The 23,047-nt window shown below is 40.5% G+C and overlaps 1 protein-coding gene across 1 annotated transcript; it reads left to right on the forward strand.

The window, feature by feature from the left end:
- Positions 1-1,568: 1,568 nt before the first annotated feature.
- IFNGR1 (interferon gamma receptor 1) lies at positions 1,569-22,750 on the forward strand. Its single transcript, XM_039322665.1, is given in 7 exon segments — positions 1,569-3,000; positions 14,693-14,807; positions 14,979-15,145; positions 15,804-15,949; positions 16,395-16,566; positions 18,347-18,459; positions 21,104-22,750. Coding segments are annotated over 7 exon segments (1,245 nt in total). The 5' UTR covers positions 1,569-2,912; the 3' UTR covers positions 21,548-22,750.
- The last annotated feature ends 297 nt before the right edge of the window (positions 22,751-23,047 follow it).

Here is a 23,047-nt window from a genome sequence, read left to right on the forward strand (position 1 = left end):
AATCCTTGACTTATGAACACAACCGGGACCAGAATTTCTGTTGCTAAGCCAGGTAATTGTTAAGTGAGTTACCCAATTTTATTACCTTTTTTGCCACAATTGTTAAGCAAAACACAATTGTTAAACAGTTGTTGAGTGAATCATGGGGTTGTTAAGTGAATACAGCTTCCCCCATTGATTTTGCTTGTCGGAAGCTGGCTGGAAAGGTTGCAAATGGCGATCATGTGACCCCCAGAGTGCTGCAATCATCCTAAATACATGCCAGTTGCCAAGCACCTGAATTTTGATCACATGACTGTGGGGATGCTGTGTGAGTCATGCCTATGGGATCAGTTGAAAGCCACTTTTTTCAGTGCTGTTGTAACTTTGGACAGCCACTGAATGAATGATTGTAAATGTAGGCAAGGAAAATGAAAAGTACACATACAGATTGGGTGAAACCAGGCTTAATAACAGTAACTGTGAGAGGGATCTTGGAGACTCAGTGGACAATCAATTAAATATGAGACAACAGTGTGAGGCAGCAGCCAAAAAAGCCAATGGAATCCTAAATTGCATTAACAGAGGGATTCAATCAAGATCATGTGAGGTACTAATACCCACTCTATAGAGCCTTAGTAAGACCACTCCTAGAATACTGCAACCAGTTTTGGCCACCACACTATAAATAAAGATGTTGAGACTCTAGAAAAAGTGCAGAGAAGAGCAACAAAGATGATTAGGGGACTGGAGGCTAAAACATATGAAGAATGGTTACAGAAACTAGGCATGGCTAGTCTAGTGAAGAGAAGGACCAGGGCAGACATGATACCAGTGTTCCAATAATTTGAGGTGCTGTCACAGAGATGAGGGGGTCAACCTATTTTTTAAAGCACCTGAAAACCAGACAAGGAATAATGGTTGGAAACTGATCAAGGAGAGATTCAGCCTAGAAATAAGGAGAAATTTTCTGATAGTTCGGAACAGTTTGCCTTCAGATGTTGTGGGAGTTTCATCACTGGAAGCTTTCAAGAAGAAACTGGACTGCCATATGTCAGAAATGATGTAGTGTCGCCTGCTTGGGCAGGGGATTGGACTAGATGACCTACAGGGTCCCTTCAAACTCTGTTACTCTATTCTAAATCTAGGATTATCTGAGTTAGCAGAATGGTCTGGCCTTCTCTTAGGATTAATTATGTCCATTTATCGAATTCATAGTTCCAATCTATAGAACAACCTGTAGCAGTTTCTGTCCAGCAGAATGTTTGTTTTCAAAATATGGCAAAGTGATCTGTTGCATTCAAGCACTGCAATTCAAGAACCACACCTTACACAGTAATTTATCTTATCATATTCTGAGGAAATGCACAACACGCTGCTGGGAGGCACATTCTGCCATACTGTATGAAAACAGACCTGAAGCAAATCCTTTTGATGCAATCTTGAGCAGCCTTCTCAGGAAGCAATCTGAACTGTATTGCTTTTCCCGAGAAAGAAATGGTTTTGGAAATATTTAAAAGACAGAATATATTTCCCTAAAGGATTTAAAGGCAGAAACCAACCCACCCACCCCTAAGTCTATCTGTCCCAAACAGAAACCAAGTCTGCAGAAATGCAGATGTGATAATCTTGTCAGAAAGACTGGAGTCAGGAAACTGGGATTACGAAGAAAGATCCCTAGAATCAACAACCCCTCACACCAAAAATCTAAGAGTCATCTGCCCCAGCCCCAAGGAAGCAGGATGTGACCTTTGAGACATAATAGGATTAACCCACCACCATCAGAATACCAGAAAGGCACACTCAGAAAAGTTCTTGCTACAGGAACAACTCCAAACAAAAGACTCCACAGGGTATAAAAACCCACTCCCTACATGTGCTCACTCTCTTTTCTTCCAGAGCCATCTTTCTGTCTAGCTCTCCTCTTCAATAAACTGCCACCTTCTTTCTAACGCAGTCACCATTTGTTTATTCCCGGCTTGGACTGAACCATGATGAAGACTTTTCCTTCAACAATAGTAATGCAAAGTAACATTTCAGAGTATGGCGGGACTCCTATATTTACTTAGAGAAGAACTGTAGTGTGGCAGAATAAGGGAGGCCTTTCAGTGAGGTGCGTTTATTTTTCCTGCATTTGGGGAGGTGGGTGATGAATCCATTCAAGTGTGCAAAAAAACACCATCTCGTTCAGCCTGAACTGATAAAAACCGGGTCTCCTTTAAATCCTCGTGGTTCCGGGTGACAGCACAGGCCCACCCCTTCAGTGTTCTTGACAGTAAGACAAATGTGGCTTGCCGCTGATTTCTATTTTTCGTTTGCCCAGACTTCTTCCTATCTCCTCCGCAGAGAATAAGGTGCTATATCGGAACGGGTGACGTCGAGTTTTAGGTTTCCCTTTGCTGCCATCACAGCGGCCGTCCGGATTTTTTGCAACCCAGACATGGTAACGAAAAGGGGGAGGGAGGAGGAGGAGAGATGAGCCCAGGCGCGGTGTCGGATAAAGGCTTTCCTCCAAAGAAACTTGTGTCCTTGAAACATAGTTACATAAGAAAACCCAAAGCAGGCAACACCTAGGCCCAACTTACGAAGCTTTACGGCAGGCAACCCTAAATAAACAGAAAAGCTGATTTAGAACTCTTTTGTTACCCAACCAATAAATACCAGTCAACCTTCCTCCGCCCTCCCTTTTCCCGTAGCCAGTACCAATTAGCGGGGATTCTCCTGCAAAAAGTCCAGCAATTGTCCCACCCCTTCATGGAAGGCGCCAGCTAGGTGGAGCTCGTCTAGGGGAAGCGACTCCAGGCCGCGGAAGCTGCCTCCGTCTGTCCCGTCCCCCCCACCTCCCGCCTCTCGCCTGCCCCTGCTACCGCCCTCTTCTTGCTCTTCAAGCCGTAGACGAAATCGGGCCGCTCCCTGAGCGAGACGTCCAGAAAATGAGGGTCGTTTGGCCTTGGCTCGTCCTGGCGCTCTTAGGCTGGAGCCACTGCAGCGGTTTTAACGCTCGGGAACCGCAGACGGAAGGTAAGCCAGAGACCAAGAGTTACGAGGAGGTTAAAGCGGGCAGGGCTGACGCCTGCTTCTTGTCTTACAAGAGGGGGGGTGGGGAGACCATCAACCAAATATGGCCTAGGACGGTGGCTTTCGGGAGGGACGGAGTGGGGGGGGGGAGAGAAGAAAGACCCTCCCTGCCAGAAGAAGCCTACATTAGATCGGGTTTGTCCGGCCCTTGCCTAGATTCTTGTTTGAACCCTATCCTGTTTCTTCCCGTCATTCGCTCTTTTTTCTGTCTACTCTACTCCCACCTCCGCGTATCAAACGTCTCTGGGTGAATTCGGCCTTTTATTTCAGATTCTTGAATCTAATCAATGCGTTAAGAAAAACAACATCAACAAAAAGAGGCTGCGTGCACTGCTCACAATTTCAAAGGGTGAGGTCTCTTCCCCAGTTCTTAGCAAAGAGTTTTTTGCCGGGTTTCCCTGGCAATTTGCTTTAGCCTTTGTTTACTTTCCTTTATTTCTTCCTGCAGTAAGGGACAAGCATTGGGGTAGTGTCCTCCGAGTTTCCCTCTTGATTTATTTTTAACTCCTAAAACATGGTCAAATGCAGGTGGTAATTCCATTTTCTTTTTGACTCCTGTTCATTATTTATATACGAATATTAATCAAAAAGTCAAAACTGAGAGGCTTACAAACACAATCAACTATATATACAATATTATAAAAATCGTAACTATGACTTCATTAGTAATGTCCATATACAGTTCCTCCTCAAACAGGAACTTTAAATAAACCAGATTTTCCTAACACACACAGTGGCTGTTAACACATCTAGGAGATAGTGAAGAAACCATAGTGGGGCATTGTTTTATTCATGCCAGGTTGATTTATCTGAACATATCCTGATGTTAGGTTCACATCACCCTTGTCTTGTCATTTCCCAGACTTTACTAGAATGAAGATGATAGTTGATAGTTGGTGATAGTTCACCAAAACCTCACTTACATGTTTGTCATGGTTGATCTTGATTGATTTTTAAAAAGCTAAGAAACTTTTGTTGTGGTTAATACTTAAATGGAAGACTATGTATAGAATATCCCAAGGCTATAGATTACACAGGGCAATTTTTAAAAAAACTTAGAAGAAAACAAAAGCAAATCATTTCCTCAGTATTGTCACAAAAACAACATGGACATGTCCAGAAGTCATCATGAGTTGTGCTCAACTTTATGACATCTTTTTATTAGGTTCAACTTTGAGCATGAATAAAAGTTGATTAATCAGAAGTAGACAAAGTAATCCTGGTATATTCACATTCTTGGCATCTGCTTACATTTCTGTCCTGCCCCATACTGCTAACTTTTTAAGGTGCTTTTATTTAATGTTAAGTAAAGATGAAGCTGGCCTGATATTATAATGACCCTTTCAGTAACTGTCATGTTTTTGTTGTTGTTTGGCAATGGCAACTCTGGTGGGGAGGCAAATTCTGCTTGTTAGCAGTTGTTTTGCTAGAGCACTCATGAGAAGCCTTTAACATGCAAAATAGACTTGTCACTAAAAAGGGACTTATCAGTGAAATGGAGCCACTTTTCCAATGTAGTGCCCTGATGGCTGGGATCTATAGGAGTTGAAAACCAGTTCAAGACAAAGCACTAGGCTGGGGAAGCTGCAAGAAATGCCTTTTGAAGCTTTAGATTTTTTTTCACTAAATAAGATGCATAGGAAAAAACTTTTATTCAACGTTGAAAACTTTTAATTGTTCATTCGTTCTTTTTAAAAACATTTGAAAGGTACTCCTTTTGTAAGCTATTCTTGAGTGAAGCATTTGCCAATTTATTTATCTGTATCCCACCTTTAATATTTTTACAAATAATTCAAGGTGGCAAACCTATGCAACACACCTGCCTCCTCCTGTTTTCCCCACAACAACCACTCTGTGAGGTGGGTTGGGCTGAGAGAGTCTAGCTCAGGGGTAGGCAACCTTGGCTCTTTTATGACTCGTGGACTTTAACTCCCAGAATTCCTGAACCAGCATGGCTCAGCTTGGAAACTTCTCCCTTTCCCCTCAGCATGGCTGGCTCAGGAATTCTGGGAGTTGAAGTCCATGAGTCATAAATGAGCCAAGGTTGCCAACCCCTGATCTAGCTCAAAGTTACCCAGCTGGCTTTCATGGCTAAGGTGGGATTTAGCCTTTTCTCCTTCATCATAGTACAACAGTGTTAGTATTTTTTTTCTTCTTTAAATAAGGAAGTAGAGAACAGTTAAAATACTTCATTGTGCAGGGTGGTTTTTATTATTTGTCAGCAAGCACCTTCTTGTTGCTATAAATAAGGTATTTCTGAAGTTAAGCAAGCTTTCAGTCATTCCTGCTTTCCTTTTAAAGAGCATGCCATGCTGAGTGCAGCCACAGGAATGAGAAGCATGCTTAAGTGGCTAAGACATTAGTTACAAAAGTCCCAGCATAAGTGTTGTCAGCGCATACAAACACAGAAAGTTGGGGATAGCCTCACTAGACTGCTGTGTATTTGATGACACTCTGTAAATGGAGGCAAGATGATTTTGTGTTGTCCCAAAGATGTTTTTTCACGAGGCAACTGGACTTGGTTTTCTTTGAAGACATTTTGCTTCTCATCCAAGAAGCTTCTTCAGCTCTGACTGGAGAGGAATGGAAGGATTTATACTCCTTGCGACAGCTGGTCATTTGCATTCTTTTAGAGCATTGTTGATGCCATCTGGAAGTTTATCTGTCGTCAGAGACACTTGAGTAGTGCAGATGGATATAGAGCCTTCTTGGAACTGTTGAAAGAACTGTGATGTAGACCAGAGATCCCCAATCTTTTGAGCAGCAGGGACCGGTTCCGTAGAGAGAGGCTTTTCCGCAGACTGGAGCGGGCGTGGTTTCATGTACTGCCTGCATCCCACAGATGGGGCTTTGCTTGTTTGCATGGACCGGTTTCAGGCATGCCGCAGCCCGGTGCCGGTCCACAGACCAGGGGTTGGGGACCCCTGTTGTAGACTGTAGATGATGTCATATCCCTTCCCCTCTGCTCAGAGAGGACCGTTCAATTTTGACATAGGCCTCTTTGACTCTCTTTCAAACCAGCGGTCCTCTCTGTCCAAAATGTGGACTTTGCTGTCTTCGAAAGAGTGGCCTTTGTCTTTTAAATGTAGATGGACTGCTGAATCTTGTCCTGATGGTTTGTTCTCCTATGTTGTGCTATATGTTTATGAAGTGGTTGTGTTAACCCCAATGTACAGATCTGCCACATGGCTCACTGCATTGTAGTGAATATACTACACTGCTCCATTTGTGTCTGGGTATTTTATCTTTGGGATGGACAAGCTTCTGCCTTAGTGTACTCTTGGGTTTGAAGTGTGCATGTATATTGTGCTGGCTGAAGGTGACCCTGACGACACAGATAAAGCTCCAAATGGCCTCAAGCACTCTCTAAAAGAATACAATACAAATAGCTGTCTGCAAGGAGCATAAATCCTTCCATTCCCACCATCCAGTCAGAGCTGAAGAAGCTTCTTGGATGAGAAGCAAAACACCTTCAAAGAAAAACAAGAAACTCCAGTTGCCTCGTGAAAAAACATCTTTGGGACAACTATGACCTGGATGACTGAGAATCTCCACAGACATTGTGTTAATGTTGAGGAGCATTTTTGTCTAAAGACGACGGTGTGCATTTCAGTAGGATAGCTCTCTTCATAGAAATAAATGGTTTAAGGGAATTCCATTTATAGACATATTGATTGGATTGCTTGTATACATTTTATAAAATACTGAATATTTTATGCTCTGGACAGTTTGTCTTTCCTTGAATGACATATAGGTAATCCTTTATGTACAACTACATTTGAACGCAAAATTTCTGTTGGTAAGCAAGACTGTTGTTACGTGAGTTTTTGCTCCATTTTATGACTTTTCTTGCCACAGTTGTTAAGTGAATCACTGCAGTGGTTAAGTTAGTAACACGGTTGTTAAGTGAATCTGGATTCCCCATTGACTTTGTTTGTCAGAAGATTGTAAAAGAGGATCACATGACCATGGGACATTGCAACCGTCATAAATATATGGCAGTTGCCAAGCATCTGAATGTTAATTATGTGACCACGGGGATGCTGCAACGGTCATAAGTGTGAAGAAGGTCATAAGTCACTTTTTTCAGTGCCGTTGTAATATTGAGCAGTCACTAAATGAATGGTTGTAAGTTGAGGACTACATGTACTTGATTCCCTCAGCTAGAGCAAATTGGAGGAAGAATTTAAAAAGGGAGGGTTAGCGATAGGTGACTTAACCAGTTAACTAACTAGCACGGGTCATTTGGGCCCCAGATATAATGGTGTTCGCCCAAAGAAGGTAGGTTTATTCTAGACCAGCGGGCTCTCTAAAGCAGACATGTCAAACACAAGGCCCGCAAAGTGGTTTCATGTGGCCCACGAAGCCATCCTAGAAACAGTGAGGGAACAGCCCCCGCTGCCTTGACCCTGGCCCAGGCCGGCTGGGAGCCAATGTACAATTTTGTGGTGGCCATCTATGCTGAAACGCATTCAGTCTTAGCTTCACAAGGCTGTCTAGAAACTGCGAGGAACCAGCCCCTGCCGCGTCAGCCCTGCCCCCTGGGTGCATGCTGGGGAGGTGTCACCCTTTGTGAGGACTGAAGAAATGGACCATGCCTTGGCGCTTGCCCTGGTCCCACCCACTTCACCAGAGATCCTCAGATATGTCCCACTCCTGCCGAGGCTCCCACAGGCACCCTTGACGCGAACGATGTAGAGCTGGCCATGCCTACTCAGTAGGCCACACCTACTCCATCCACGCCCACCCAGTAGGCTACACCCACCCTGGCCACACACCCCCGAGGGCAACCGCAATGCTGATGCGGCCCTCAATGAAATTGAGTTTGACACCCCTGCTCTAAGCACGTTAACATCATTGGGTCTTATTTCCCAGAGCAAACATGTTCAGCAAACAGTGCTCAGCTCTCCTCTCTTTGCTTCCTCTGCTTCAAAGCAAGATTCTAGTCGGGTGTTTGCTAGTATCTTTCAAAATCTCTGCAGCACAGCAGCCAAAGGAAACCCCAGTTTGAACTTTTGAAGAAGTTGAAGATAGCTGCAGAAATGTAGAGTAGTAATTGCTGACCTCCACAATCTCAGGACCTCACCACGGTGAGCATAATTACTGAAACCTGCCTTCAGAACAATCAACATTTTTTAAGAGGCAGGGTTTCCACCCCTCCCCCCCATGGCATTTTGTTGTGACTTTATCAGATGATTTTCTGCATCTAGGCCGGTGGTTCTCAACCTTTTTAATGCCGCGACCCCCAACTGGTCGTACGTTGAGGACTACTCAACCAGTCGTAAGTCGAGGACTACTCAACTGGTGCAACACAGTTTGCAGAATGGGACTTTTGGCGGGCTCAGCAGGGCAGAGACAGCCTGGGCAATTCCTACTGGCTTTTGAAAGCCAATAGAATTAGACTCTATTCAAGAGAGTCTATTCTATTGGCTTTCAAAAGCCAATAGAATAAAAGGGAGTAGCACAGCTAAGGAAAAGGGGGAAAAAATGGCAGACTGCGTTGTTTGGTGACCCCCGTGAAATGGTCGTTCGACCCCAAATGGGGTCCCGACCCACAGGTTGAGAACCACTGATCTAGGCCTATGTTCAATGTGCAATTGTGGCCTAGGCCAGGAGTAGGTAACCTTGGTTCTTTTATGATTTGTGGACTTCAACTCCCAGAATTGAAGTTGTAATCCACAAGTCATAAAAGAGCCAAGGTTGCCTACCCCTGGCCTAGACTGTACAAGTGAAATACATCTTGTTCATTGCAGATTGATTGCAAGCTAGGATATAAAATGAGTTTCTCCATGCAAATTAGTTAATAATGTCTGGTGCAGAATATATCACATGAGTTTAATCTCTTTCTTGCCGTGTTTTTTTTTTTTTTCCAGTTTGTTTACACTAAGATTTCTGCCCAGGCTACTTGGTAGTAGAAGAGACAGACTTGAAAGCTGTCTCTATCAGATTGGAATTTTAATGAAATACTTTCTATACATACATATTTTTATATATTTTAGCAATTCTTATGTTTTTAGTAGTCATATAATTATAACCAGTGTTAACTAACAAGGCACGTAGGCTCTTCCGGAAAGTAATGGGATCACTCTCAACTTCCAGTACCATGACCAATAATTCAAACATGTGGATGCTGTTTTGAAAAATGGGGAGCAGAAGGGAAAATAGAAGTTGCAACATCAAAATGAATTAAATACTAAAACGATTGTTTTAATCAAGAACATCTTTGCTGAAACACAGACTTTTGGCATTGTTAGACATATTTCTATGACCAAATGGCTTGTTCAGTGCTGGCAGGATCAACAGACCAGTCCTTTTTTTTAGTGTCAGTTCTGGAAACCTCTTTAAAAGGGAGTCATCTTGATATTTAATCTTATGAAATGTAATATTTTCAATGCACTAATCTGGTCTTGCTATTATTATTTTTTTTCTCCTCCCCCCCCTTTTTTTTCACCCTTTGTCTTAAGAATGAGGAACCTGCAGTGCTTTTCTGAATGACACACTTAGCAACTTTGGTTAGCATTGCTAACAGTGAGGAACACTAATATTGTAGTTTAGCAATAGCTGGAATGGCTGCAGGTTCTTCTCTCTTGAAAACAACTGAGTAAACTAATTGATAGCCCAAACATTATTCTACAGAGTTAGAATGTTTTTGATGTATTTATCTTATGCATGCTTAAGATAGAATACAAGGTAGCATTTTCAAAATACGTTTCAGTGGGAGAAGCTCAATTTGGACCACTTTCCCCCTACTCAGTGGTGGCTAACCTATGGCACGGGTGTCAGAGGCGACACTCAGAGCCCTCTCTGTGGGCACATACGCCAGTCCTAGGCCTTCAGCTGGGTTTTATAAAACCTTTTCGCTTTAGGCCTCAGCCACCATGTGCAAAAAAAAAAAAAAAAAGATTCAATCAGTCAATTTCAACTTCTCGCAGGAAAAAAGATCTTGCAAAGTTGGAATTGATTGATTGAACTTTTTAGTCCCACCCAGTCTGCCGTTACCACCACAGCCACGCCCACCCAATGGGCCACACCCACCTGGCACTCGACAATGTATTAGTGGGTTTTGGGTTGCAGTTTGGGCACTCAGTCTCTAAAAGGTTTGCCATCACTGCCCTAGATCCATTAGTGAAGATGTTTGCTAGCTGAAAAGCATTGTGTGTTGAACAAAGAAGCAAGGAGCATGGCAACTTTATTGCACAACATGAGTAAAAACATAACTTGTGGATTCCAATACAAGAGGAAGTTTCTCTTTAATGTCAAAGAGAAATTTGGACAGTTCCTTTCTCTAGTTCCCACTCAGTAGGCACGGTGACCACTTCAGATTCTCTGCGTGCTTCAGAATTCTGTTAATCGGAGAACTGACTTTGGAATTCAGAATTATGTATCTTTCCAGTTAGATGGGAAGCTGCAGTAATAAATATAGTTTAATTTTATAATGCTTCTGCAGTTAACAACTAACCTTTTGCAACTTAGTTACTTACATATTTATAACAGTGTTTTCTTATCACCCCGCTTTGAAACAAGTGAAGTAAATGGACTGTATGTACTTTTCTTAACCATCCTGGCGTTGTCAATTTAACTTTGGATATTTTGAATATTTGAATACCAATTCTCTTGTGCTGGTTGATGACCACAATGAAATTAAATAAGTAAGTAAATGGGTGCCAAGTCATACAGAATGCTAAAATTGAAAACCAGTTACTTGAATTGACTATGGAAGCTTATTGGTCAACAGTGCAGCAAGTTCAGCCTAGATATAATAGGTGAACACATCCCTCTCATTCATAGCCAAAGCATGTATTTTGAACCAGCTGCAGCTGCCAAGTCATCTTCAAAGGCAATTTCATTTAAAGCACATTGCAATAGTCTAACTTTTTGACAAATGAGTGTGAGTCAGTTTTGCAAGGGCATCCCGGTCTCTCAAAATGTGTTGCTTCAAAGGGGACGCAATCCTGATTCAGAATCAGCTTGGGGAATAGGATCGTGCCCGTTCAATCTGTGCATGTTTGTACCCACACAGCCCCTCATAGCCTCCAAATACTACTAGGTCACAACCATTACAACATCCTTGCCATGGTCTGGCCTGAAATGGCAGCATACAGTTGAGCATTATTAGCATACTGATGATGTCTCACCAAAGTAATAAATAACTTCTCACTGTTATCTACCATATTTTCTGGCGTATAAGACGACTTTCTAAACCATGAAAATCTTCTCAAAAGTCGGGGGTCGTCTTATTCGCCCAGTCGTCTTATACGCTGGAAAATACGGGTATTCTATTTTATTCCTTTACACATGTGGTTTGGCATATTACTCATCAAATGTCCAACAGTCAAGACCCCATCATGGCTCCACCAGCAAGAAGAAAGAAATATGAAGCCAGTTTCAAACTTAAAGTTGTAAACTTTGCCATGGAACATAATAACTGCGCTGCTGCAAGACAATATGGAGTAACAGAAAAGATGGTTCAGGACCGGAAAGCAAATGAAAAAGCATTAAAGAGTATGCCAAGGGGTAAGTGTGCATTAAGAAGAGGCACTCCACATTGGCCAGAACTTGAAAAACATGTAGCAGAAATGATGAATGAGCATCGCCAAAACGGTTATGTAGTGACACAAAATAAAATATGTTTGTTTGCACTTCAGTGGGCCAAATCTAACCCAGATCACAGCAACAGATTTAAGGCCACTGTAGCCTGGTGTACTAGATTCTTGGGAAGGCATAATATGGTACTGAGGCAAAAGATGAAAATTGCACAAAAATTATCTGCAGATCTTGATAGCAAATTAAATAGTTTCCATCGATACGTAATACAGCAGCGCACTAAACATGGCTATGCGTTAAGTAGTATTGGAAATATGGATGAAACTCCAATGAATTTTGATATGGTTGGAAATAAAACTGTCCATCAAAAAGGTGAAAAAACAATTTTAATTAAAACAACAGGACATGAGAAGTCCAGTTTTACAGTGGTACTAGTATGCACAGCTGATGGTGCCAAACTGAGACCAATGATTATTTTTAAAAGAAAAACAATGCTGAAACTCAAGTTCCCTGTTGGTTGTTTTGTACATGTAAATGAAAAAGGCTGGATGGGTGAAAAAGGGGTAAAGCTATGGCTTGATAATGTATGGAGTAGGCAACCAGGTGGACTTATTCAAAAACGTAGTCTACTGGTGTGGGATATGTTCAGGGCTCATTTAAGGCTTGCAAGAATAAACACAGATGCGGCAGTTATTCATGCAGGATTGACATTGTTGGTACAGCCACTGGATGTGTACCTAAACAAGCCATTTAAAGATCGCATTCGAGAACAGTGGAATGAATGGATGGTTAGCGGCGAAAAGTCATTCACAAAAGGAGGAAACATGCGTGCTCCACAGTTGGATGTTTTGTGCAAGTTTATCATAAAAGCCTGGAACAATATTGATGCAGAAACAGTAATCAAGTCTTTCAAGAAGTGTGGCATATCAAATTCATTAGATCAGTGGTTCTCAACCTTTTTAATGCCGCGACCCCCAACCGGTCATAAGTCGAGGACTACCCAACTGGTCGTAAGTCGAGGATTTTCCCGGCCCAGGAGCACCGCGCATGTGTGGTGTCGCCCCCTGCGCTGGCCGAGGCATAGCTGGCAAGCGGCAGAGACGGAGCAGGCTGACCATCGGTTGGGCCACCAGCTGGCCCAGCCCAAGGGAGGTAAGGCACCCACCAGGCCCCACCCGCACAAGCAACCCTCCCTGCGCCCGCCAGCCTCCCACCTCCCATCCCTGGCCCTCTTTTACTTACATTTTTTAGTAGTTGCTCAGCAGGGAGGGGTGGAAACTTCCAGACAGCTCGCCTTCGCTGCAGACAACTTGCAGCACCGTTTGCAGAATGGGACTTTTCAAAAGCCAATAGAATAAAAGGGAGTAGCACAGCTAAGGAAAAGGGGGAAAAAATGGCGGACTGTGTTGTTTGGCGACCCCCATGAAATGGTCATTCGACCCCAAATGGGGCCCCTATTCAAGAGAGTCTATTCTATTGGCTTTCAAAAGCCAATAGAATAAAAGGGAGTAGCACAGCTAAGGAAAAGGGGGGGAAAATGGCAGACTGCGTTGTTTGGCGACCCCCGTGAAATGGTCGTTTGACCCCAAATGGGGTCGCGACCCACAGGTTGAGAACCGCTGCATTAGATGGTATGGAGGATGACTACTTGTGGCAAGATAAAGAGGAAGCCGAAGCTGAGACCACACCATCTGATACGGAATTCAATCCATACAATGACTGCCTTACAAATGTATCACAAGATGTCATTGATGTACTTATGATATCAGATGACGAACAGGATGATTTTGAAGGCTTTTAAAGGGAAACTGTCACACCAGCAAAACCTGTAAAAATAGCTTGCAGTTATGATGGGCGTTGCTGACTCGACAGGGACTTGCCCAGCACTTTCTCTCTCTGTTGTTTATTATCTTCCTCCTATCATCATCAGTTCCAGTTTGGTTGAAGCTTAGAAAACAAACAGCACGACAGCTCCCATGGGTTTATTGTCTTATCCTTCCTTTCAGCTTTAGAGAGAATTAGGAAAAGTTTAATCCACTTGCACTGTTTTATGTTTACATGTTTGATGACAAACAGCTTTATGTTTATAAAGTGATAGTTTTCCTGCTAAGTACCTGCATGTCATAAGCATTTGAATTAAAATTATCATATTGAAATCAAATCTGATGTTTTTTCATTTTTATTTGGTGTGTGTTGGAAGAGGGGTAGTCTTATACGGCGAGTATAGCCCAAACTCTATATTTTAACTGGAAAAGTTGGGGGTCGTCTTATACGCCCCGTCGTCTTATACGCCGGAAAATACGGTATTTATGAGAGAGAGCTTTGTTACTGGAAGAGTCATGTGTGCTTGACATCTCTTCCCCCACACATTCATATTGATTACTGCTGTATGCTCAGAAAGGAGTAGAATTATTGTAAACCAGCGATCAGCAAACACTGATGAGAGATCCAGGAGAAGCACTTTTCCCCCACATCCAGGTCCCAGCAGAGGTCATTAATCAAAGTCCTACATGTTTCACTCCTGTACCTGAGCCTGATTCCTGCATCTGTTTCTTCTAGGACAGTGGTTCTCAACCTTTTTAATGCCGCGACCCCCCAACAGGTCGTACGTCGAGGACTACCCAACCGGTCATAAGTCAAGGACTACCCAACCGGTTGTAAGTCGAGGACTTCCCTGCCCGGGAGCGCCGCGCATTCATGGTGCCGCCCCCTGCGCCGGCCGAAGCGTAGCAGAATGGGACTTTTAGCGGCTCAGCAGGGCAGAGACAGCCTGGACAATTCCTATTGGCTTTTGAAAGCCAATAGAATTAGACACTATTCAAGAGAGTCTATTCTATTGGCTTTCAAAAGCCAATAGAATAAAAGGGAGTAGCACAGCTAAGGAAAAGGGGGGAAAAATGGCGGACTGTGTTGTTTGGCGACCCCCGCGAAATGGTCATTCGACCCCAAATGGGGTCCCGACCCACAGGTTGAGAACCGCTGTTCTAGGATAAATCTCAAAACCTTCCCTAGTAAAAGAAAATAGTTATTGGTAGCATCTTTATAGCTATTTTAAAACTTCATTAAAATCTGTATTTTTTTTTCTTTTTAGTTCCTTCTCCGAAAAACGTTACTGTAAAATTATATAACAACAACATCTCTGTATGCTGGGATTATGGAAGCCCATCCTTAAGACCTTTATTTACAGTGCAGATCAAGTGCTACGGGTAAGACTATTTTAATTTCGAACTCTGCGTTTTGTTTTATAATGCTTTTCTCAATTTTTGTCACGGATTTTGTTGCCCAGTAAATCAGCAAAAGCAATAGACACACATTTTCTTTTTACTTTTTAAAAATAGTTTGACTATAAACTGACCTTTTTTTTTCATTTTAGGTAGCACTGGTGTTTACAAGGAAATTGATACTTGCATCAACATAAAGCAACATTATTGTGATCTTACCAACAAAACTGATAACTGAGAAACTTTCTGGTTAGGAGTGAAAGCTCTTTCTGGACAACACCAATCTGAATACGTTGAACAAAAATTTGACATTCTCCGGGATGGTAAGTGATCATTCATATATACAGTTTAGAATCAGGGGTTCTCAATCTTGGCAACTTTAAGACTTGTGGACTTCAACTCCCAGAATTCCTCAGCCAGCTGGCTGAGGAATTCTGGGAGTTGGAAGTCCACAAGTCTTAAAGTTGCCAAGGTTGAGAACCCCTGGTTTAGATCAAAGGTATTTACCACTTTTTAGAAGTTAAATATTAAAGATTATTAATGATGCCACCTAGTTTGGTAATGAAATGTCTGCAAGGCAACAGCCAAGCTCAAAGAGCACCAAGCACACCACCGTCCTTCAAGTTAGGAGAAGTTCCCGTCTCCTGAGAAAGGGGTGCATATCGGCTCTTTCAATGCTTTGTTACTTTTATTTTCCTCCAAGATGGGGTACAGACAGCAACAGGACAGGATTAACTAGAATGGATCAGAAGCACGTCGTCCCAAACATATTCTTGCACTCTCCAAATTTTATAAGGCAGATGGGATTTTGAGTTTTGACAATATTCATCACTTTGTAAAAGTGGCCTCTTCCTGCATAATTGTTCCCAGAAGGTGACTTATACCATTGCATTCTATTTCTATATAAATAAGGATTTTATTAGAGTGTTGCGTTTTGTTGTCAAAAGTTGATACTAATAAGAAATTTTGCAATTCTTTCAGGCCAAATAGGACCTCCAAAGTTCAATCTTTCCATTGATAATCAGGATATTGTAGTCAATATTGAACCGCCTTTATTTCCATATGGTGATCTAATTGAGGAGTTTACCTACAAATTGTTCATTTGGAAAAGGGAAAACCCAGAAGAGGTATATTTTAAGACTCTAATTTTTCTTCCTAATATTTGTGCCTTTGATGCTGTATTCAAAAAAAGGCATTAAGCCTTGTGAACTTAGGCATGGCTGCTCCTGCTACCTCTGACACTGGTGGTAGCAGAATAGAGAATGGCAGGTGAAGCTGTATGTCACCAATAATCTCTTATTTGGCAAGATACCTCCTGCCAGTGCTCACTTATCAGCGCTTCAAGGTGGACCACACTAGGAAACCAAAATCATGCAGTTCAATATTATTTTTATTGTAAAGATATAGTAGCAGAATCTTGCAAGACTGAATCTGACTCTTAGGAAATTCAAAACTCACAGGTTTGGAAACAACATTCCAGAAAACTGTGTGTGCTGTACATTTATTTCTGCTTATTATGTTTACATTTCTTAAAGGAAGTTCTAACTGCAATGTATCTCATTTTTTTTATAGCGACAAGAAGTTATCTCAGATGACTGGTATCTTGAGCCATCCACTTTACCTCTGTCTGTTTCTTTGGATACCTCTTACTGTATTTCCACTCAAGTCTTTTCACCGACACTAACAAAGGTTGGTGAAGAATCAGAAGAAAAATGCATCTCACCAACTCCCAAGTCCCGCCTAGGTAAAGATTTTAAATCTTCAGTAAATAGATAAATTGTACAGAATATTCCGTTCTAAAGCTCAACACATTTCTATCAGCATCTCATTTTTACATGTCTGTGGGAAAGGGTTTTCTCTCAGTGTATTGCAAAGTATTACTTATTGAAAAATCCTGAGGGGCAGAAGAGAGCAAAAAGGCGTAAGTTGGATTCTCCTCTCTCTCCCCTTCTCCAGTTTTCTTTTCTCTTTGCTTATAAATTCCATCTAGTAATATTGAGAGAAAAAAACCATTATTTTGAGATGATAAATTTAATATATCTGATTTTAAAATGCTGAAATTTGCATTTCAGCTTGCAGAACATCATGGTAAAAGTAACATATAGTGTATGTCTAGGTTGAACCTTTTTATGTACTTTGAATTAAGCATCATTTTGTTCAGTGGAGCTTCTTCCCTACCAAATTTTACAAAAGATTGTGCTTTTAAAAGAATGAGCTAGAGAATCAAAATGTATAGTTTGGAATAGTGAGAAATTAGGTGGAGTTTCCATCTGGATTGTAGCATATTTCTCTTCCCCATTTTTTAATAAAAAAAGAGGAAGACTATTCAAATTTTAACTCTTGAAAAATAATGCACAATTCTATACCTTTCCAAATTACTGGTTTTCTCAATTGCTGCTAAGTGATATCTTTTTATGAAAAATGAATATATTATATGATGTATTATACTGACAATTGAAGTTGCAACTAATGAATATCTATTTCAGGGGTCCTAAATGTAGGTAATTCTGACCATAAATTTAGGAAATAGAATTTTTTTTTAAAAAAAATGTCTAATCTTTCTAAGTCTATTGGATCAAGAGTTTCAGGCTGGAAAAATTGCACATGGAAAGTAAATTCTAGCTTTATAAACAATTGCATTATAGGAATTAGTGTCACAGTCTCATTGAAAACTCTTCAAGGATATATTAACATTTTGACACAGTACGGATTTATTGGTATAGTCATAGCAGGAATTATTACCAAAGTGCATCTGTAGTTGACACTGCAGTTATTTATAAAGTTATTCCGAAACAACTAATTCCTGCCAATTAATTAAAATCAGTAAATGAGAGAAGAGATAGTCCATCCTATTGAGGAAAAGAAATGTTGGAGTCCTGAATCTGTTTTATAAGACTTGGCAATTCTATTCTGAGCTGTCTTTTTTTAAGTAGCATATTTTTTAGAAAAATATTTATATTTTTATACATTTGTACACAGTTTAACATCCAAGCACTAATGCAAGGTTTAAAGCTGAGTGAAATATTTCTACCGATATTATTTCTAACTGTGGTATGTACTTGTTCTGCTTTTCTAAGTGGTTCTGTCATCTTTGTTTTCCATGAAGCTTTTTTTCTCATGATCTCTGTCCTGGAAACTATATCTGTATAATTGTACTATTGTCCAAAGTTGAAGCTCCCCTAGTTGTACAAAATATTATTGTGGAAGTATTTCAGTCTGTTGGTGTTCTCTACCCCTAATTTGCTATAATATCAAGCTAGCTAGCTACCTCAGTATAAAATGATTTTATAATTAGATTCATTTAAATACACTGGATTATGCTTTTTTGGACAGTGGCTGCATACATTTGTGTGTTTAGAGAGTTGCATGAGTTCATTATGCTTTATTAAAGAAGGACCAGTTAACTGCTGGATAACCATATATCTTCTGTTTTTTTGAGGTGTATAGAAAATGTACATCACATGGTGATAATAGGCATTCAGCTTTAATTTTATATAATAACGTGTCTTTTTTAAATATTGTAGGTTTTACACTATTGGTATGTTTTGGAATTATTGCCTTGGTTATTCTGGCAATCATTCTTGTCGTAGTCTTTATAAAATTTAAGGAGAGAAAAATTACGCTTCCAAAATCTCTGGTAAGTTACCCCAATATCTTTTGTTCCGTCTGAGCTAACAAGCTTTATGTTTATTGCAAGGTTACTTTAACATAATCTTGCAAATCTGAAAGTATCCCACCTATCCCTTCCTTTTACTCTCCCAAAAACTAGGGAGGGTCTCTTCTGAGATGCTTTTGCCACTGCTTCTCCTTCACACTCAATTTTCATTTATCAGATCTTTGTCCAGTACAGAGTAGGCAACCTTGGCTCTTTTATGACTCGTGGACTTCAACTCCCAGAATTCCTGAGCCAGCATGGCTGGCTCAGGAATTCTGGGAGTTGAAGTCCACGAGTCATAAAAGAGCCAAGGTTGCCTACCCCTGCCCCAGACCATTACAGTGGGGTTATGAGTTCGACATTTCTGTCATTAGAAGTGCTCTCTAGTAAGTCTTACGTTGCTGCAATGAGGCTTTGCTTTGCGGAGAAAAATATCAGGGGCCCTTCACTATCCCCAGAACCCATAGAAGGCTAGTACCAATCTCAATATTTATTCAGCCATGATAACATTATAAATAAGATCAGAAAGCCATAGTAAAAAGGGATCCTAGTGAAGTCCTAAAAACACCTTGTTCTTTGTTTAGCCAAATTATTTGTCGTTAAGGTGGACATTAATAACCAGTGTTTTTGGATGCTTAAGGATACCATTCGTTTGGTCTTGTGATAATTGCTTGTAGTAATTTCAACATAATAACTGGGCATATGCCAACTAATTCTGGCAATCAGAGTTTTACGGAGGTTGTTTTCCATTAACTTCCTTAGTGCTCCTATGAGATTTCTCAGAAAAAGGTGTAACAGCCTGACAGTATGTTTTTGTATTCAAATATAAAACAAAATCAAACAGAAGCAAAGAAATATTTATTAAGCAATACTAATTTCAGAATCCTGTTACATACTAGTTGCAACAAATCCAGCAACTAGTATTAATCTCTCTTAATTATTATTCATGCAGAAATACCCCCAATCAAAGCAACCAATGTTGATAATAATAGCAAAGCATGAGTTATATATGCATCCCCATCAATCTTATAGTGTGGCTCTCGGTGTAGGTCTTTATATTTGTTATCTTACTGGATACATTTAACTGTTGCATCATCATCATCATCATTATTATTACTATTAATATTATGGTTCATTGCATAGTCAGCCAGATGTTCAGACTGGGATTGGCATTCTTGTCTACTTATCGAATCCTTCCCAAGGACCTGGGATAGGCAGATCTGGATGTTTGATGGTATTACAGATAGCGTCGCAGGATGAAAGCTGTTCCCAGTAAAGCTGCCTTTTGCAATTGACTGATGGTGACATTGTCAATGCCAATGGCGTTCAAGTTGTGCTCTAATTGTTCATTATTGTTATTACTATTATTTTAGTTGGTTGAACAATCAGACAACTGTTTAGACTGGATTTTTATTTTTATCTGCCTATTAAATATTTCCCAAGAACCTGGGTTACAGTGTTAAAGGTATATGATTGCTACTTGTTTTCATGTAGAAAGCAGTAATATAAAGTTTTATTAATTGGATGAACGTAATATCAATATTGTCCAGAATGTTAATTGTTGGTCTTCCAGTATCTTTCCTCTTAGTTTTATTTCAATTTCCATTAAAACTACAAACCAAATGACTTGTGAATCACTGATTACACATGTTTTGGTCACATTCCATGACCAAGTTTATGAATTTTAGAATCCACAATTGGTAGTGTATCATCAAATAAAATGTTTAACTTTCGAATGCATGTTGTATTATAAAGATATTTCATCTAAATTCACTACTCAGTAGTTGAGGAAAATTTTCAACATATTCCAGTGATCTGGACTTTGGATTTATTATATGTTATCAGGTTGTTGACTCATAGCAATTACATAGTTTTTCTCCATGATCCTGATCTGTTAGGATTATTGATTAATTAATTGCCTATCACATTTATATGGTACCACAATCACACAGAGACTCTCAGTGTCTTAGCTGATTATGTCAAAATAACAGATACCACTTAAAATATATAGTCACATATATTAACTTGGTCTGTGTTCCCCTTTGCTCAGCATTCATTCGGTAAACTTTCAGCTAAAGGTTATGATGCATGAACAGTGCCACAGGACTTTACAGGTAGTCCTTGATTTATAACCACAATAGAGACTTCTGCACCTTTTTTTTCCCCATAGCCCTTAAGTGAGACCATGAGTTGCAACCTCTTACTGGCTTTCTCCATTGACTTTGCTTATCAGAAGCCATTTGAGAAGGTCACAAATGGCAATCACATGAATGCAGGACACAGCAACTGTTGTAAGTGCAAGCTGATGGCCAGGCACTTGGAGTGCAGTCATGTGACGGCAGGGACATAAGTAAGAGAATTGATCACAAATCACATTTTTCAGTGCTGTTTTAACTTAGATAGCTAAAGGAAGGGTCCTAAATCAAGGACCAGTTGTACAGAGGGAGAGAGAATTTGTTCAATCTCAACTAGGAAAAACTTAGACAGATCAAGATCTCTCTGTCCTAGTTTCACTTGCCAGATTTGGGATAGTTTAGCCCTCTGCTATAATTCCTATTTCATCCCTTTCTGCAGTTCTAAAAAATGGAATGGATGACTGACTTCTTGTTGTTACATTTTTTTAAAGGTGGCTGTGGTAAGAAACCAAGTCAGCAATGCCGAATTTAAGTCAGAATGCAAATATGACACTATAACATCGACATCCTACAAGCCAATGGTAACATGTGAAGATGAAAAACCAGTAGAGAAATTAGATGTCGCTGAGAAGGTAAATACCACTGATCCCAATTATAGCAAAGAAGTAGATATCGATGATTCCCAAGGAATCCAAAGAGCAAGGAGCATCCAAGAGGATATGGCTGTAGAAATCTCTGAAATTGAACAGATTCATGAAGACAATGTCACAGATTACTCTAAATCAATCACTGGCCAAGACACATGTCCTGATCTTCAAAATCTGGATCTTCCCAGAGCAGATGTCCAAAAACCCACTGTCCTAAGGTGCTCAATAAAACCATCTGGGTATGACAAACCCCACTGGGTAGACCTAAGTTCTGGAGAAGAATTCTGATGACCCTCCAAAAATTGGAAAAGCTGTTTTTCCTATGAAAGAGCATTATTGGAAACTTCATCAGAAGCATCCACAGCCATGCTTGTGAGCACTTTAATCCTTGCAATACAGTGGGACTTCATATAGCTTGATGGTGTAAAACCTGAGATGAGCACTTGTAAATGTCAAAGAACTGGACTGAAGCTACACTCCTGTAGATACTTGGTAAAAATAAGTCTTATTGCATTCATTCCATTTTGAATAGGTATTCGTAAGATTCTAATAGAATGGTTTCATGATATGCCAAGAAGCTGCCTTGATATACTTTTATTAAGGAGCCGGTATTTTCTAAATATGTTAAGACTATAAATCCTATCATTCTTTCCTAGTGGTCTTGATGATTGTGTGCTGGAATAACTAGAGAGCACTATTCTGCCCTTTGTTCTCAGAGCAATTATTTTTCTCCTGCCAAAAGTATAAAGACGGTTAAAGATAGAGGGATTAATTGACAAGAGGCTTCTGTCCATATTGATTATTAGAAAAGACTGGGAATATTACAAACGTAGTTTACTATATGTAGTAAGGGCAGTTTGTGCAGTTGGCTTTTTGCTGATGGGAGAAAAATACAAAGAGTCCAACTTTTAAAGGAATACTAAAAAAGCATACGTTTCAGCTAAGGCATTACCGTTAAGAACTTGGGAAGACCATAGTAAGTAAATGGAGCTATGTTGTAATCAAGGACTTTCACTTTATGTAAAAAGGCTTACTGGTTTCTGCATGTGTTAGATCTGTACACTATATATGACTCATAAGTGTATGAACATATGTTATCTTTACAGATATGGAAAATACTTGCATCATTTATAGCAAATAATTGGGCCACGGTAAATACTTGGGCCATTTGTTTAGTGCCTATATTTACAGTATACATTTTGCCAGGTGATTATTAATCTTCACTTTGCGTTGGAAAGTGTTAAACAAGTAGTTTACAGCTGTGACACATGAAATGGCCCGCCACCATTAAGGCTCTTGTTTCTACATACAGTCCATAAATTCAGGGAGATATAATCACCTACCTAAACCTGGTATCTCCAAAAGTGCAATTCCCAGAATCCTTTGTTGTTGTTGTTAATTGCGAAGTCGTGTCTGACCCATCGCGACCCCATGGACAACGTTCCTCCAGGACTTCCTGTCCATTTAAGTTCACACCTATTGCTTCAGTGACTCCATCCAGCCATCTCATTCTCTGTCATCTCATTCTTCTATTGCCCTCAATCTTTCCCAGCATTAGGCCCTTCTCCAGTGAGTCCTTCCTTCTCATTAGGTGGCCAAAGTATTTGAGTTTCAACTTCAGGATCTGGCCTTCTAAAGAGCAGTCGGGGTTGATCTCTTCTAGGACTGACCGGTTTGAACGCCTTGCAGTCCAAGGGACTCGCAGGAGTCTTCTCCAGCACCATAGTTCAAAGGCCTCAATTCTTTTGGCGCTCAGCCTTTCTTATGGTCCAACTTTCACAGCCATAC

Source organism: Crotalus tigris, unplaced genomic scaffold (assembly GCF_016545835.1).
Source record: "Crotalus tigris isolate CLP2741 ecotype Arizona unplaced genomic scaffold, ASM1654583v1 scf7180000017611.44802233496:7321179, whole genome shotgun sequence".
In the NCBI taxonomy this organism is placed as follows: domain Eukaryota; kingdom Metazoa; phylum Chordata; class Lepidosauria; order Squamata; family Viperidae; genus Crotalus; species Crotalus tigris.